Below are 15,000 nucleotides of genomic sequence, written 5' to 3'. Positions count from 1 at the left end.
CTCCCACCTTGAGTATCTCTTAACATAGAAACATAGAAGATAGGAGCAGGAGTCGGCCATTCGGCCCCTCGAGCCTGCTCCACCATTCAATGCGATCATGACTGATCATCCAAATTCAGTACCCTGTCCCTGACTTCTCCCCATATCCCTTGATCCCCTTAGCCTTAAGAAACATATCTAACTCCTTCTTGAATATATTTAATGAATTGGCCTCTACTGCCTTCTGTGGTAGAGAATTCCACAGGTTCACCACTCTCTGGGTGAAGAAATTCCTCCTCATCTCTGTCCTAAATGGTTACCCCTTATCCTTAGACTGTGACCCCTGGTTCTGGACTCCCCGACCTTCGGGAACATCCTTCCAGCATCTAGTCTGTCCAGTCCTGTTAGAATTTTATAAGTTTCAATGAGATCCCTCTCACTCTTCTAAACTCCAGCGAGTACAAGCCCAATCGACCCAATCTCTCCTCGTATGTCATTCCTGCCATCCCAGGTATCAGCCTGGTGAATCTTCGCTGAACTCCCTCCATGGCAAGATCATCCTTCCTCAGATAAGGCGACCAAAACTGCACACAATACTCAAGATGTGGTCTCACCAATGCCCTGTACAACTGCAGCAAGACATCCTTGTTCCTGTACTCAAACCCTCTCACTATGAAGGCCAACGTACCATTTGCCTTCTTAACCGCCTGCTGCACCTGCATGCTTACCTTCAGCGACTGGTGCACAAGGACACCCAGGTCTCGTTGCACTTCCCCTTCCCCCAACCTGTTGCCATTCAGATAATCTGCCTTCCTGTTTTTGCCACCAAAGTGGATAACCTCGCATTTATCCACGTTATATTGCTTCTGCCCAATCACCCAGCCTGTCCAAATCATACTGGAGTTTCTCGGCATCCTCCTCACAGCACACACACCCACCCAGCTTTGTGTCGTCTGCAAACTTGGAGATATTACATCTAGTTCCCTCGTCCAGATCATTAATATATATATATTGTGAATAGCTGGGGTCCTAGCACCGATCCCTGCGTTACCCCACTAGTCACTGCCTGCCACTCGGGGGAAAAAAAAACCGTTTATTCCAACTCTTTGCTTCCTGTCTGCCAACCAGTTCTCTATCCAAGTCAGTAGCTTGCCCCCAATCCCATGTGCCTTAATTTTGCACGCTAATCTCTTGTGTGGGACCTTATCGAAAGCCTTCTGAAAGTCCAAATACACCACATCCACTGGTTCTCCCTTATCTATTCTAACAGTTACATCTGTCTCTCAATGTCTCTTAATCTCTCCTGCTTTCTATCCTATCACTGACCTTCCCTTTAGTTCTTTCATCCACTCCCCCTTTTCCCAGCCCCTAATCCTACTTTCCATTTCCTGCTTTTATCCAGTTCTGACGAAAGGTCTTCGACCTGAAACGTTGACTCGGTTTCTCTCTCCACCGATGCTGCCTGGCCTGCTGAGTGTCTCCAGCGTTTCCTGTTGTTATTGTGAATAAAGTTCTTTATGCACTTGGTGTCTGTGCTCTTGCTATGTTACTTATCTCTCTCTCTCTCCTCTCACGCTCAGAGCTAAATTGGGCTATGGTTTACTGTCTGGAGACCACTCCAAACCCCCTCCAGAGACAGATGAAGCAGAGCCAGAGCCAGAGACAGAGAAGGTACAATTCTTCAATAAAAAAATCAGCATTCCCGTGTTTGTGTGTGTGTGTGCAGGGCGTGGGGGGAAGGTGGCTGTTAAGGGGATGGATCGGGGTGATGGAGATGTTTGGGGGATTTGTGCGATCGGAGGGAGTTTTTTAACTTCATTCATGGGATCTGGGTGTCGCTGGCAAGGCCCAGCATTTATTACCCATCCCTAATTGCCCTCGAGAAGGTGGTGGTGAGCCGCCGCCTTGAACCGCCGCAGTCCCGTGAGGTGAAGGTCCTCCCGCCGTGCTATTAGGGAGGGAATTCCAGGATTTTGACCCGGCGACGATGAGGGATCGGCGATATAATTCCAAGTCAGGATGGTGTGTGACTTGGAGGGGAACTTGGAGGTGGTGGTGTTCCCATGCGCCTGCTGCCCTTGTCCTAGGTGGAAGAGGTCGCGGGTTTGGGAGGTGCTGCCGAAGAAGCCTTGGCGAGTTGCTGCAGTGCATCTTGTAGATGGTCCACACTGCAGCCACGGTGCGCCGGTGGTGGAGGGAGTGAATGTTTAAGGTGGTGGATGGGGTGCCGATCAAGCGGGCTGCTTTGTCCTGGATGGTGTCGAGCTTCGCGAGTGTTGTTGGAGCTGCACTCATCCAGGCAAGTGGAAAGTATTCCATCACACTCCTGACTTGTGCCCTGTAGATGGTGGAAAGGCTTTGGGGAGTTGCCACAGTGATGTCCTGGGGCTGTGATGATTGACTTCCAATCACCACAACCATCTTCCTTTGTGTTAGGTATGACTCCAGCCAGAGGAGCGTTTTCCCCCTGATTCCCATTGACTTCAGTTTTACTAAGGCTCCTTGATGCCAGATTCGGTCAAATGCTGCCTTGATGTCAAGGGCAGTCACTCTCACCTCACCTCTGGAATTCAGCTCCTTTGTCCATGTTTGGACCGAGGCTGTAATGAGGTCAGGAGCCGAGTGCTCGTGGCAGAACCTAAACTGGGCATCAGTGAGCAGGTTATTGTTGAGTAAGTGCCGCTTGATAGCACTGTCGATGACACCTTCCATCACTTTGCTGATGATTGAGAGTAGACTGATGGGGCGGTAATTTGCCGGGTTGGATTTGTCCTGCTTTTTGTGGACAGGACATACCTGGGCAGTTTTCCACATTGTCGGATAGATGCCAGTGCTGTAGCTGAACTGGAACAGCTTGGCTAGAGGCACGGCTAGTTCTGGCGCACAAGTCTTCAGCAGGATAGCCGGGATGTTGTCAGGGCCCATAGCCTTTGCTGTATCCAGTGCGCTCAGCCGTTTCTTGATATCACATGGAGTGAATCGAATTGGCTGAAGACTGGCTTCTGTGATGGTGGGGACCTCCGGAGGAGGCCGCTATGGATCATCCACTCGGCACTTCTGGCTGAAGTTGGTTGCAGAGGTTTCAGCCTTGTCTTTTGCACTCACGGGGGCTCCACCATTATTGAGGATGGGGATATTCATGGAGCCTCCTCCTCCCATTAGTTGTTTACATTTCATGACTGGATGTGGCAGGACTGCAGAGCTTTGATCTGATCCGTTGATTATGGGATCGCTTAGCCCTGTCTATAGCATGCTGCTTCTGTTTAGCATGCATGTAGTCCTGTGTTGCAGCTTCCCTAGGTTGGCACCTCATTTTTAGGACCGCCTAGTGCTGCTCCTGGCATGCTCTTCTACACTCCTCATTGAACCAGGGTTGGTCCCCTGGCTTGATGGTAATGGTAGAGTGAGGGATATGCCGGGCCATGAGGTTACAGATTGTGGTGGAATATAATTCTGCTGCTGCTGGTGGCCCACAGCGCCTCATGGATGCCCAGTTCTGAGCTGCTAGATCTGTTCTGAATCTTTCCCATTTAGCACGGTGGTAGTGCCACACAACACGATGGAGGGTGTCCTCAGTGTGAAGACGGGACTTCGTCTCCACAAGGATTGTGCGGTGGTCATTCTATCAATACTGTCATGAACAGATGCATCTGTGACCAGTAGATTGGTGAGGATGAGGTCAAGTAAGTTTTTCCCTCATGTTGGTTCTCTCACCACCTGCTGCAGTGGTCTTGGTGAGACCACACCTTGAGTATTGTGTGCAGTTTTGGTTGCCTTATCTGAGGAAGGATGATCTTGCCATGGAGGGAGTGCAGCGAAGATTCACCAGGCTGATACCTGGGATGGCAGGAATGACGTATGAGGAGAGATTGGGTCGATTGGGCTTTTACTCGCTGGAGTTTAGAAGAATGAGAGGGGATCTCATTGAAACTTATAAAATTCTAACAGGACTAGACAGACCAGATGCAGGAAGGATGTTCCCGATGGTCGGGGAGTCCAGAACCAGGGGTCACAGTCTAAGGATAAGGGGTAAGCCATTTAGGACTGAGATGAGGAGGAATTTCTTCACCCAGAGAATGGTGAACCTGTGGAATTCTCTACCACAGAGGGCAGTAGAGGCCAATTCATTAAATATATTCAAGAAGGAGTTGGATATATTTCTTAAGGCTAAAGGGATCAAGGGATATGGGGAGAAAGCAGGGACAGGGTACTGAATTTGGATGATCAGCCATGATCTCATTGAATGGCGGAGCAGGCTCGAGGGGCCGAATGGCCGACTCCTGCTCCTATCTTCTGTGTTTCTATGAAGCTCTTAGTGATGGAGATTGAATCCCCCAACCAGAGTACATTCTGTGCCCTTGTTACCCTTGGTGTTCAACATGGAGGAGTACTGATTCACCAGCTGAGGGAGGGCGCTAGGTGGGAATCAGCAGGAGGTTTCCTTGCCCATGCTTGACCTGAAGCCATGAGACTTCATGGGGTCCGGAGTCCATGCTGAGGACTCCCAGGGCCACTCCGTCCCGACTGTATACCACTGCGCCGCCACCCCTGGTGGGTCTGTCCTGCCGGTGGGACAGGACATACCCAGGGACGGTGATGGAGGAGTTTGGGACACTGGCTGTAAGGTATGATGGCGGGACTATCGTATGAGAAGAGATTGAGTAAACTTGACTGGGGAGTCGAGAACCAGGGGCCACAGCCTCGGGCTAAAGGGTCGGCCATTCAGGACTGAGATGAGAAGAAATTGGTGAATCTTTGGAATTCTCTACCCCAGAGGGCTGTGGAGGCTCAGTCATTGGGTATATTCAAAACAGAAGCCGATAGATCTCTGACTAGTAAGGGCATCAAGGGATATGGCAATAGGGCCGATGAATGGAATTGAGGCAGAAGATCAGCCATGATCTCATTGGATGGCGGAGCAGGCTCGAGGGGCCGAATGGCCGACTCCTGCTTCTTATGGTCTTATGTATATGTCAGGCTGTTGCTTGACTAGTCTGTGGGACAGCGCTCCCAATTTTGGCGCAAGTCCCCAGATGTTGGTGAGGAGGACTTTGCCGGGTCGACTGGGCTGGGTGTGTGCCGTTGCCGTGTCCGATGCCAGATGGTCCGTCCGGCTTCATTCTTGTTACCGCTTTTCGTCGTGGTTAGTTACAACTGAGTGACTTGCTGGGCCATTTCAGAGGGGCAGTTAAGGGTCAACCACGTTGCTGTGGGCCTGGAGTCACATATCGGCCAGACCGGGTAAGGACGGCAGATTTCCTTCCCGAAAGGACATTAGTGAACCAGATGGGTTTTTCCGACAATCCGATAGCTTCATGGTTACCATTACTGACACTAGCTTTGAATTCCAGATTTAATTAATTAACTGAATTTTAATTCGGCAACTGCCGAGGTGGGATTTGAACTTCCGCCTCTGGATCACTAGTCCAGGCCTCTGGATTACTAGCCCAGTAATATAGCCACTGTACTACTTTTCCCTGTTATAGAATTCTAGCAGGACTGGACAGACTAGATGCAGGAAGGATGTTCCCGATGGCGGGGGAGTCCAGAACCAGGGGTCACAGTCTAAAGATAAGGGGTTGGCCATTTAGGACTGAGATGAGGAGGAATTTCTTCACCCAGAGAGAGGTGAACCTGTGGAATTCTCTACCACAGAAGGCACTTGAGGCCAATTCATTAAATATATTCAAGAAGGAGTTAGATATATTTCTTAAGGCTAAAGGGATCAAGGGATATGGGGAGAAAGCAGGGACAGGGTACTGAGTTTGGATGATCAGCCATGATCTCATTAAATGGCGGAGCAGGCTCGAGGGGCCGAATGGCCTACTCCTGCTCCGATCTTCTATGTTTCCCATAATTTGTGGGTGTGCAGATGTGCAGGGCGGGGAGACGGTGTGTGTGATCGGGGAGGTGTACATGTGGGGGTGGTGTGTGTGTGTGATAGATGGGGGCGTGTAAATGTGATGGGACAGGCCTGTGTGTGATTGGCGGGTGTGGTGGGGTTTGTGGGGCCGCCCGGTGCAGCCGAGGGTTGTGGGGCCGCCCGGGGCGGCCGGGGGTTGTGGGGCCGCCCGGTGCAGCCGGGGGTTGTCGGGGCGGCCGGGGGTTGTGGGGCCGCCCGGTGCAGCCGGGGGTTGTGGGGCAGCCGGGGGTTGTGGGGCCGCCCGGTGCAGCCGGGGGTTGTGGGGCCGCCCGGTGCAGCCGGGGGTTGTGGGGCCGCCCGGTGCAGCCGGGGGTTGTGGGGCCGCCCGGGGCGGCCGGGGGTTGTGGGGCCGCCCGGTGCAGCCGGGGGTTGTGGGGCCGCCCGGGGCGGCCGGGGGTTGTGGGGCCGCCCGGTGCAGCCGGGGGTTGTGGGGCCGCCCGGGGCGGCCGGGGGTTGTGGGGCCGCCCGGTGCAGCCGGGGGTTGTGGGGCCGCCCGGGGCGGCCGGGGGTTGTGGGGCCGCCCGGTGCAGCCGGGGGTTGTGGGGCCGCCCGGGGCGGCCGGGGGTTGTGCGGCCGCCCGGTGCGGCCGGGGGTTGTGGGGCCGCCCGGTGCAGCCGGGGGTTGTGGGGCCGCCCGGTGCGGCCGGGGGTTGTGGGGGCGGCCGGGGGTTGTGGGGCCGCCCGGTGCGGCCGGGGGTTGTGGGGCCGCCCGGGGCGGCCGGGGGTTGTGGGGCCGCCCGGTGCGGCCGGGGGTTGTGGGGCCGCCCGGTGCGGCCGGGGGTTGTGGGGCCGCCCGGTGCGGCCGGGGGTTGTGGGGCCGCCCGGGGCGGCCGGGGGTTGTGGGGCCGCCCGGTGCAGCCGGGGTTTGTGGGGCCGCCCGGGGCGGCCGGGGGTTGTGGGGCCGCCCGGTGCAGCCGGGGGTTGTGGGGCCGCCCGGTGCAGCCGAGGGTTGTGGGGCCGCCCGGTGCAGCCGAGGGTTGTGGGGCCGCCCGGTGCAGCCGAGGGTTGTGGGGCCGCCCGGTGCAGCCGGGGGTTGTGGGGGCGGTCGAGGGTTGTGGGGCAGCCGGGGGTTGTGGGGCCGCCCGGTGCAGCCGAGGGTTGTGGGGCCGCCCGGTGCAGCCGAGGGTTGTGGGGGCGGTCGAGGGTTGTGGGGCAGCCGGGGGTTGTGGGGGCGGTCGAGGGTTGTGGGGCAGCCGGGGGTTGTGGGGCCGCCCGGTGCAGCCGAGGGTTGTGGGGGCGGTCAAGGGTTGTGGGGCAGCCGGGGGTTGTCGGGGCGGCCGGGGGTTGTGGGGCCGCCCGGTGCAGCCGAGGGTTGTGGGGCCGCCCGGTGCAGCCGAGGGTTGTGGGGCCGCCCGGTGCAGCCGAGGGTTGTGGGGCCGCCCGGTGCAGCCGAGGGTTGTGGGGCCGCCCGGTGCAGCCGAGGGTTGTGGGGCCGCCCGGTGCAGCCGGGGGTTGTGGGGCCGCCCGGTGCAGCCGAGGGTTGTGGGGCCGCCCGGTGCAGCCGAGGGTTGTGGGGCCGCCCGGTGCAGCCGAGGGTTGTGGGGGCGGTCGAGGGTTGTGGGGCAGCCGGGGGTTGTGGGGCCGCCCGGTGCAGCCGGGGGTTGTGGGGCCGCCCGGTGCAGCCGAGGGTTGATTGATTGCCATCCTTCACTCTGTTCCATGACAGGTTGAACCGGAGGGTATCGCTCCTCGCATGTTCAAGTCCTTGGTCGGGAAGGGACACCCAGAATTCTCCACAAACAGACAGCAGGACGCACAGGAATTCTTCCTGCATTTCATCAACATGGTGGAGGTGAGAATTCCCATAGCCCTGTATCGATCCCAATTGAATCTCCATAACCCTGTATCAATCCAAATCGAATCCCACTGCCTCTCGCTCTCCCCACAGCCCTGTATCAATCCCAGACTAATCCCACTGCCCCGCTCTCTCCCCACAGGCCTGTATCAATCCAAATCGAATCCCACTGCAGAGGAGATTCACCAGGATGTTACCTGGGCTGGAGCGCTTCAGCTATGAAGAGAGACTGGACAGGCTGGGGTTGTTTTCTTAGAGCAGAGAAGGCTGAGGGGGGACCTGATTGAGGTGTGCAAAATTATGAGGGGCATTTAGGGTAGATAGAAAGGAACTTTTCCCCTTAGTAGAGGGGTCAATAACAAGGGGCAGAGATTCAAGGTAAGGGGCAGGAGGTTGAGAGGGGATTTGAGGAAAAACTTTTTCACCCAGAGGGTGGTTGGAATCTGGAACTCACTGCCTGAAAGGGTGGTAGAGGCAGGAACCCTCACAACATTCAAGAAGCATTTAGATGAGCACTTGAAATGCCATAGCATACAAGGCTACGGACCAAGTGCTGGAAAATGGGATTAGACTGGACAGGGCTTGGTGGCCGGCGCGGACACGATGGGCCGAAGGGCCTCTTTCTGTGCTGTATAACTCTATGGCTCCAGCACAACAACTTGCTGCATAAAAACAATTCTCCACATCTCCCCCTCTGGTTCTTTTGCCAATTATCTTCAATCTGTGTCCTCTGGTTACCGACCCTCCTGCCACTGGAAACACTTTCTCCCTCACCACTCTTTCAAAACCCTTCATGATTTTGAGCACCTCCATCAAATCTTCCCTTAACCTTCTCTGCTCTAAGGAGAACAATCCCAGCTTCTCCAGTCTCTCCACATGACTGAAGTCCCTCATCCCTGGTACCATTCTGGTCAATCTCCCCTTAACCTTCTCTGCTCTAAGGAGAACAATCCCAGCTTCTCCAGTCTCTCCACATAACTGAAGTCCCTCATCCCTGGTACCATTCTTGAGATGCCATCCGGTGTTGTATCATTTGTTCCCTGTTCCTCCAGAGGAATTGCCGGAGTTCGGAGAATCCCAATGAAGCTTTCCGCTTCCTCGTGGAGGAGAGGATCAATTGCCTGGCTTCTGGCAAAGTCAAGTACACCCAGCGAGTGGATTACATCATGCAGCTACCGGTTCCCATGGAGGCAGCGGTCAACAAAGGTTAGACCAGGACCTGGCAAGTAATGCACCCCTCTCAACTCGTAGCAGGCTGCGAGGTGCCCAGGCTCTATCCTCGGGCCTGTGTTGAGTTAGCCTGACCTGACCCCCAGTGTGGTACTGAGCCACACATACAGACACAGACACACACACCAGGAAAGGCCCAGGCCCCATCCCCGGCCTGTGCTGAGTTAGTGGGTCTCGCCGGGTTCAGTTTGTGCATGGAGGTACGATTGGCTGGGGAACGTTTGGTGTGGGGGGTATGGTTGGTGCGGGTATGGTGGGGACGCGGTAGAGGCGGGATGGGAGGGGAGTACAGTTTGTGGGGTTATGGAGCGGGATGCGGTCTGTGAGGGGCACGGGGATGTACGACTGATGCAGGCACCTGACGGGTGTGGGTCGTGTTGCTGCGATCGACCTGATGACCCTGTTGTCCTTTCTCCCCCCCCCCCCCCCCCCCACCCCGCAGACGAGCTGGCAGAGTACGAGGTGAAGAAGCGGGAGGCGGAGGCCGAGAAGAACCCACTGCTGGAGATGGTGCGAGCCAAAATCCCCTTCGAGTCCTGCCTGGAGGCCTACTCCGAGCCCGAGCAGGTGGACGACTTCTGGAGCACGGCACTCCTCGCCAAGTCCGTGGCCGTAAAGTACGTGAGCCGCGTCAAGCCCCGCGCCGGCCCAGACTCTTGGTCTCTCTCTCTCTCGGTCGAGCCTAGAGGTTGGTCACGGGCAGTGGCTCGACACGGGCGGTACCGGATCGGGAGCCTGTAAAAAAGGAGCACTTGATAATCCGTCTCATTGACATGGAACTAAATATCAGGCGTTGCGCAAAACAGGCGGACAATCCGATATTACACACTTTGTGACACTGCCCGAGACACATCTCTCAGCTGCTCGACACCCCCCACCCTCCCCCTCTCTCGACCGCCCCCCCCCCCCCGCTTGGAGACCCAGCACACAGGGGGATGGGAGAAAGGGCGGGGGGGGGGCAGGGGGGGAGAGAGCTCGGAGACCCAGCACAGGGGGGGATGGGGGAAAGGGCGGGGGGGTGGGCGGGGGGAGAGAGAGCTCGGAGACCCAGCACAGGGGGGGATGGGGGAAAGGGCGGGGGGGGGGGGGAGCGAGAGCTCGGAGACCCAGCACAGGGGTGGATGGGGGGGGGGGCGGGGGGAGAGGGCTCGGAGACCCAGCACAGGGGGGGATGGGGGAAAGGGCGGGGGGGGGCGGCGGGGGGGGAGAGAGAGCTCGGAGACCCAGCACAGGGGTGGGCGGGGGGGGGGGGGGCTCGGAGACCCAGCACGGGGGGATGGGGGAAAGGGCGGGGGGGGGGCGAGAGAGCTCGGAGACCCAGCACAGGGGGAATGGGGGAAAGGGCGGGGGGTGGTGCGGGGGAGAGAGAGCTCGGAGACCCAGCACAGGGGGAATGGGCGGGAGGGGTGGGGGAGAGAGAGCTCGGAGACCCAGCACGGGGAATGGGGGAAAGGGCGGGGGGTGGTGCGGGGGAGAGAGAGCTCGGAGACCCAGCACAGGGGGGGATGGGGGAAAGGGCGGGGGGAGGGAGCTCGGAGACCCAACACGGGGGGATGGGGGGGAGAGAGCGAGGAGACCCAGCACGGGGGGATGTGGGAAAGGGCGGGGGGGGGGGAGAGAGAGCTCGGAGACCCAGCACAGGGGGGCGATGGGGGAAAGGGCAGGGGGGCGGGGGGAGAGAGAGAGCTCAACTGGTCAAATTTCACGAGCGGCGCTAAAATCGCCGTGCTCGGGCGCTAAGTTCCTCACTGAGGTAGATCTGCACTGCCGGAGGGGCAGTACTGAGGGAGCGCTGCACTGTCAGAGGGGCAGTACTGAGGGAGCGCTGCACTGTCGGATGGGCAGTACTGAGGAGCGCTGCACTGTCAGAGGGGCAGTACTGAGGGAGCGCTGCACTGTCGGAGGGGCAGTACTGAGGAGCGCTGCACTGACGGAGGGGCAGTACTGAGGGAGCGCTGCACTGTCAGAGGGGCAGTACTGAGGGAGCGCCGCACTGTCGGAGGGGCAGTACTGAGGGAGCGCTGCACTGTCGGAGGGGCAGTACTGAGGGAGCGCTGCACTGTCGGAGGGGCAGTACTGGGGGGAGCGCTGCACTGTCGGAGGGGCAGTACTGAGGGAGCGCTGCACTGTCAGAGGGGCAGTACTGAGGGAGTGCTGCACTGTCGGAGGGGCAGTACTGAGGGAGCGCCGCACTGTCGGAGGGGCAGTACTGAGGGAGCGCTGCACTGTCGGAGGGGCAGTACTGGGGGAGCGCTGCACTGTCGGAGGGGCAGTCTGAGGAGCGCTGCACTGTCAGAGGGGCAGTACTGAGGGAGTGCTGCACTGTCGGAGGGGCAGTACTGAGGGAGCGCCGCACTGTCGGAGGGGCAGCACTGAGGGAGCGCTGCACTGTCGGAGGGGCAGTACTGAGGGAGTGCTGCACTGTCGGAGGGGCAGTACTGAGGGAGCGCTGCACTGTTGGAGGGACAGTACTGAGGGAGCGCTGCACTGTCGGAGGGACAGTACTGAGGGAGCACTGCGCCGTCGGAGGGACAGTACTGAGGGAGCGCTGCACTGTCGGAGGGGCAGTACATCGGATGAGGCCTCTTGCCCCTTTTCAGGGGCGGTGTTAAAACGAGACACGTCTTCCTGTTCGGGATGTTGAACCGAGGGCCCGTCAGCTGTGATGCAACCTGCCACAGTCGAATGTCCACCAGTAAGTATTTCTGCTGGCACATTAGCAGACAGCCGGCCTCTGCTCGATGATGGCGGGTGTACCGGGGCTGTGAATAATCACCAACGCTCTGTTTCTCCTCTCAGAAAGACACGGTTTGCCTCCTTTCCCGACTATCTCGTCATCCAGATCAAGAAGTTTACGTTTGGACTGGACTGGGTGCCGAAGAAGCTGGGTGAGAGCAGGGCTTAGGGTGGTCTGGTGTCATCGCATAGAGTGTACGGGGGTAGTGCTCGAGGGGCGAGGCTCGGGCCCGGGCTCCAGGAGAGATCCTCCCGCCGGCCCCCTCCCTCCCTCACCGTCCCCCCCCCTCCCTCCCTCCCTCCGCCCTTTACCGTCCCCTCCCTCCCTCACCGTCCTCCCTCCGTCCTTAACTGTCCCCTCACTCCCTCACCGTCCCCTCCCTCCCTCCGCCCTTTACCGCCCCCTCACTCCCTCACCGTCTCCTCCCTCCCTCCCTCCCTCCTTTACCGTCTCCTCCCTCCCTCCTTTACTGTCTCCTCACTCCCTCCCTCCGTCCTTTACCATCCCCTCACTCCCTCACCATCCTCACTCCCTCCATCCGTCCGTCCTTTACCGTCTCCTCACTCCCTCACCATCTCCTCACTCCCTCCCTCCGTCCTTTACCGTCCCCTCACTCGCCACGTCCCCCCCCTCCCTCGCCGTGTCTCTTTTTCTCTTTTCCCCCACCCCCCCTGCAATCCCTAGCTCACCGTCCCATCTCCCTTCCTCCCCTCCCTTCGTCCTTCACAGTCCCCGTCCCCCTCCAGCCGCCCACTGCACAAGATAAGAGCTCACGGAGTTGGGGGTAATATATTAGCATGGATAGAGAATTGGCGAACTAACAGAAGGCAGAGAGTCGGGATAAATGGGTCATTTTCCGGTTGGCAAACGGTAACTAGGGGTTGCCACAGGGATCGGTGCTGGGGCCTCAACTATTTCCAGACTACATTAATGACTTGGATGAAGGGACCGAGTGTAATGTAGCCAAGTTTGCGGATGATACAAAGATGGGTGGGAAAGCAAGTTGTGCAGAGGACTCAAAGAATCTGCAAAAGGATATAGACAGGCTCAGTGAGTGGGCAAACATTTGGCAAATGGAGTATAATGTGAGAGAGTGCGAGGTTATCCACTTTGGCAGGAAAAATAAAAAAGCAAACTTATTTAAATTGAGAGATATTACAAAATGCTACAGTTCCGAGGGACCTGGGTGAAACACAAAAAGTCAGCATGGCGGTACAGCAAGTAATGAAAAAGGCAAATGGAATGTTGGCCTTTATTTCAAGGGGGTTGGAGTATAAAAGTAGGGAAGTCCTGCTACAACTGTACAGGGTATTGGTGAGACCACACCTTGAGTACTGCGTACAGTTTTGGTCTCCTTATTTAAGGACGGATATACTTGCATTGGAGGCAGTTCAGAGAAGGTTCACGAGATTAATTCCTGAGATGAGGGGGTTGACTTATGTGGAAAGGTTGAGCAGGTTGGGCCTATACTCATTGGAGTTTAGAAGGATGAGAGGTGATCTTATCGAAACATACAAGATTCTGAGGGGGCTCGACAGGGTAGATGCAGAGAGGATGTTTCCCCTCGTGGGGAAATCTAGAACTCGGGGGCACAGACTCAGAATAAAGGGTCGCCCTTTTAGAACTGAGATGAGGAGGAATTTCTTCTCTCAGAGGGTCGTAAATCTGTGGGATTCTCTGCCCCAGAGAGCCGTGGAGGCTGGGTCATTAAACACATTTAAGGTGGAGATAGACAGATTTTTACAAGATAAGGGAGTGAAGGGTGATGGGAGCGGGCTGGGAAGTGGCTTTGAGCCCAAGATCAGCCGTGATCTTATTGAATGTCGGAGCAGGCTCGAGGGCTAAGTGGCCGACTCCTGCTCCTATTTCTGAAGTTCTTCTGTTCTCCCTCCCTCGCCCTCGGCCCCCTCCCTCGCCCTCGGCTCCCTCCCTCACCCCCTCCTCTTGTGTTGCAGATGTTGCGATCGAGATGCCGGACGAGCTGGATATCTCCCACCTGCGAGGCAACGGCCTGCAGCCCGGGGAGGAGGAGCTGCCCGACATCGCCCCGCCCCTGCTCACTCCGGACGAGCCGAAAGGTAGCCTTGGTTTCTATGGCAACGACGATGACGACTCCTTCTGCTCTGCCCACTTCTCCTCTCCGACATGTTAGTGTGCATCTCCTGTCTTAACTTCTGTGTCTTTGTGCCTGTGGCTCGCACTGCGCCCTCCCTACTCCCCCTCCCGCCCCCCCCACCCCTCCTGCCGTCTCTCTCGCCCTCGTGACCGACCTCCGGGGCCCCAGCTTCTACCCTCCTCGGCCTGTGCTGTGAGGAGGAAGGGGGAAAGTGGAGGATGACCGTTGCTCTCCGTTCCCCCAGGGCTGGGGGGTGGAGAGACCTCGGGCTTCCTACTCTTCATCCCTCCCACTGGAGTGTGTCGGGTGTCGGATGTCATGCCCCCTCCCCTTGGTTGAATGGCCAGCCAACAGTCCCTGTCTCTGGGGCTCCCTGCTGTGACGTACCTGCCACACATGGAAGCCAGTGAGCCCCCCCCGGGGGCAGGGCAGCAGCGGGTATTTTAGTAAATGCTTCGTGTGACCGCCAGTAAGCGTTGCGGGTATTTTAGTAAATGCTTCGTGTGACCGCCAGTAAGCGTTGGGTTCTTGCACTGTCGTCTCCGACAGGCCCGCGAGTAAGGGACATTGCTGGACTTGTCCAGGCGATTTATTTATTTATTTCCCCCCCCCCCCCCACTGTCCCCAATACCGCCATCGGCCTCACTTGCCTGTGTGTGTGTGTGTCTGTGTGTGTGTGTCTGTGTCTGTGTCTGTGTGTCTGTGTCTGTGTCTGTGTGTGTCTGTGTCTGTGTCTGTGTGTGTCTGTGTCTGTGTGTGTCTGTGTCTGTGTGTGTCTGTGTCTGTGTGTGTCTGTGTCTGTGTGTGTCTGTGTCTGTGTGTGTCTGTGTGTGTGTGTCTGTGTGTGTGTGTCTGTGTGTGTGTGTCTGTGTGTGTGTGTGTCTGTGTGTGTGTGGCCGTGAGCGAGTGGGAGTCTGATGGCGGTGGCCACATGGGAGAGGAGGTGAGCAGAGAGGAGGGGAGGGCGGTAGTGGGAGGGGAGGGAGGGTAGGGCGGGGGGGGTGTGGAGAGCAGAGGGAGGGTAGGGGGGAGTGGAGGGTGAGTGAGTGAGTGGTGATTGGAATGTGTGCTGGGGGTGTCCAGAGCACAGAGTGAAATGTTGCGGGCCTGGGATTCGCTGACCGGGATGTCTGTAGTTGTGCAGCGGAACTTCGCTGAAGTGTGGGCCGAGGGGTGGTAACCTGGTCTGGATATGTGGGAACCTTGGCTCTAATAAAGGGT

At 57.7% G+C, this 15,000-nt stretch overlaps 2 protein-coding genes across 2 annotated transcripts in view; both read left to right on the top strand.

The window, feature by feature from the left end:
- Positions 1-15,000, top strand: part of cdca3 (cell division cycle associated 3) — a 79,743-nt gene that overhangs the window by 11,091 nt on the left and 53,652 nt on the right. The window lies entirely within an intron of this gene.
- On the top strand, positions 1,561-13,836 carry LOC147091228 (ubiquitin carboxyl-terminal hydrolase 5-like). Its single transcript, XM_085976690.1, has 6 exons — positions 1,561-1,650; positions 7,568-7,693; positions 8,749-8,902; positions 9,369-9,543; positions 11,726-11,814; positions 13,619-13,836. Exons 2-6 carry the CDS (start codon positions 7,595-7,597, stop codon positions 13,813-13,815), a joined length of 714 nt encoding a protein of 237 aa, XP_085832816.1. The 5' UTR covers positions 1,561-1,650; positions 7,568-7,594; the 3' UTR covers positions 13,816-13,836.

Source organism: Somniosus microcephalus, unplaced genomic scaffold (genome assembly GCF_052327205.1).
Source record: "Somniosus microcephalus isolate GS21.2 unplaced genomic scaffold, FLI_Smic_1.0 unresolved_chr3, whole genome shotgun sequence".
Lineage (NCBI taxonomy): Eukaryota > Metazoa > Chordata > Chondrichthyes > Squaliformes > Somniosidae > Somniosus > Somniosus microcephalus.
Note: the sequence above shows the minus strand (reverse complement) of the source record. Positions and strands in the feature narration are given on the sequence as shown.

Excerpts from the sequence above, each read along its gene's own strand:
- LOC147091228 (XM_085976690.1), top strand. The coding sequence starts at position 7,595 with ATGTTCAAGTCCTTGGTCGGGAAGGGACACCCAGAATTCTCCACAAAC. Across the intron at positions 7,694-8,748 it reads ATTTCATCAACATGGTGGAG|AGGAATTGCCGGAGTTCGGA; the intron begins GTGAGAATTCCC and ends CTGTTCCTCCAG. Across the intron at positions 9,544-11,725 it reads GCCAAGTCCGTGGCCGTAAA|AAAGACACGGTTTGCCTCCT; the intron begins GTACGTGAGCCG and ends TTCTCCTCTCAG.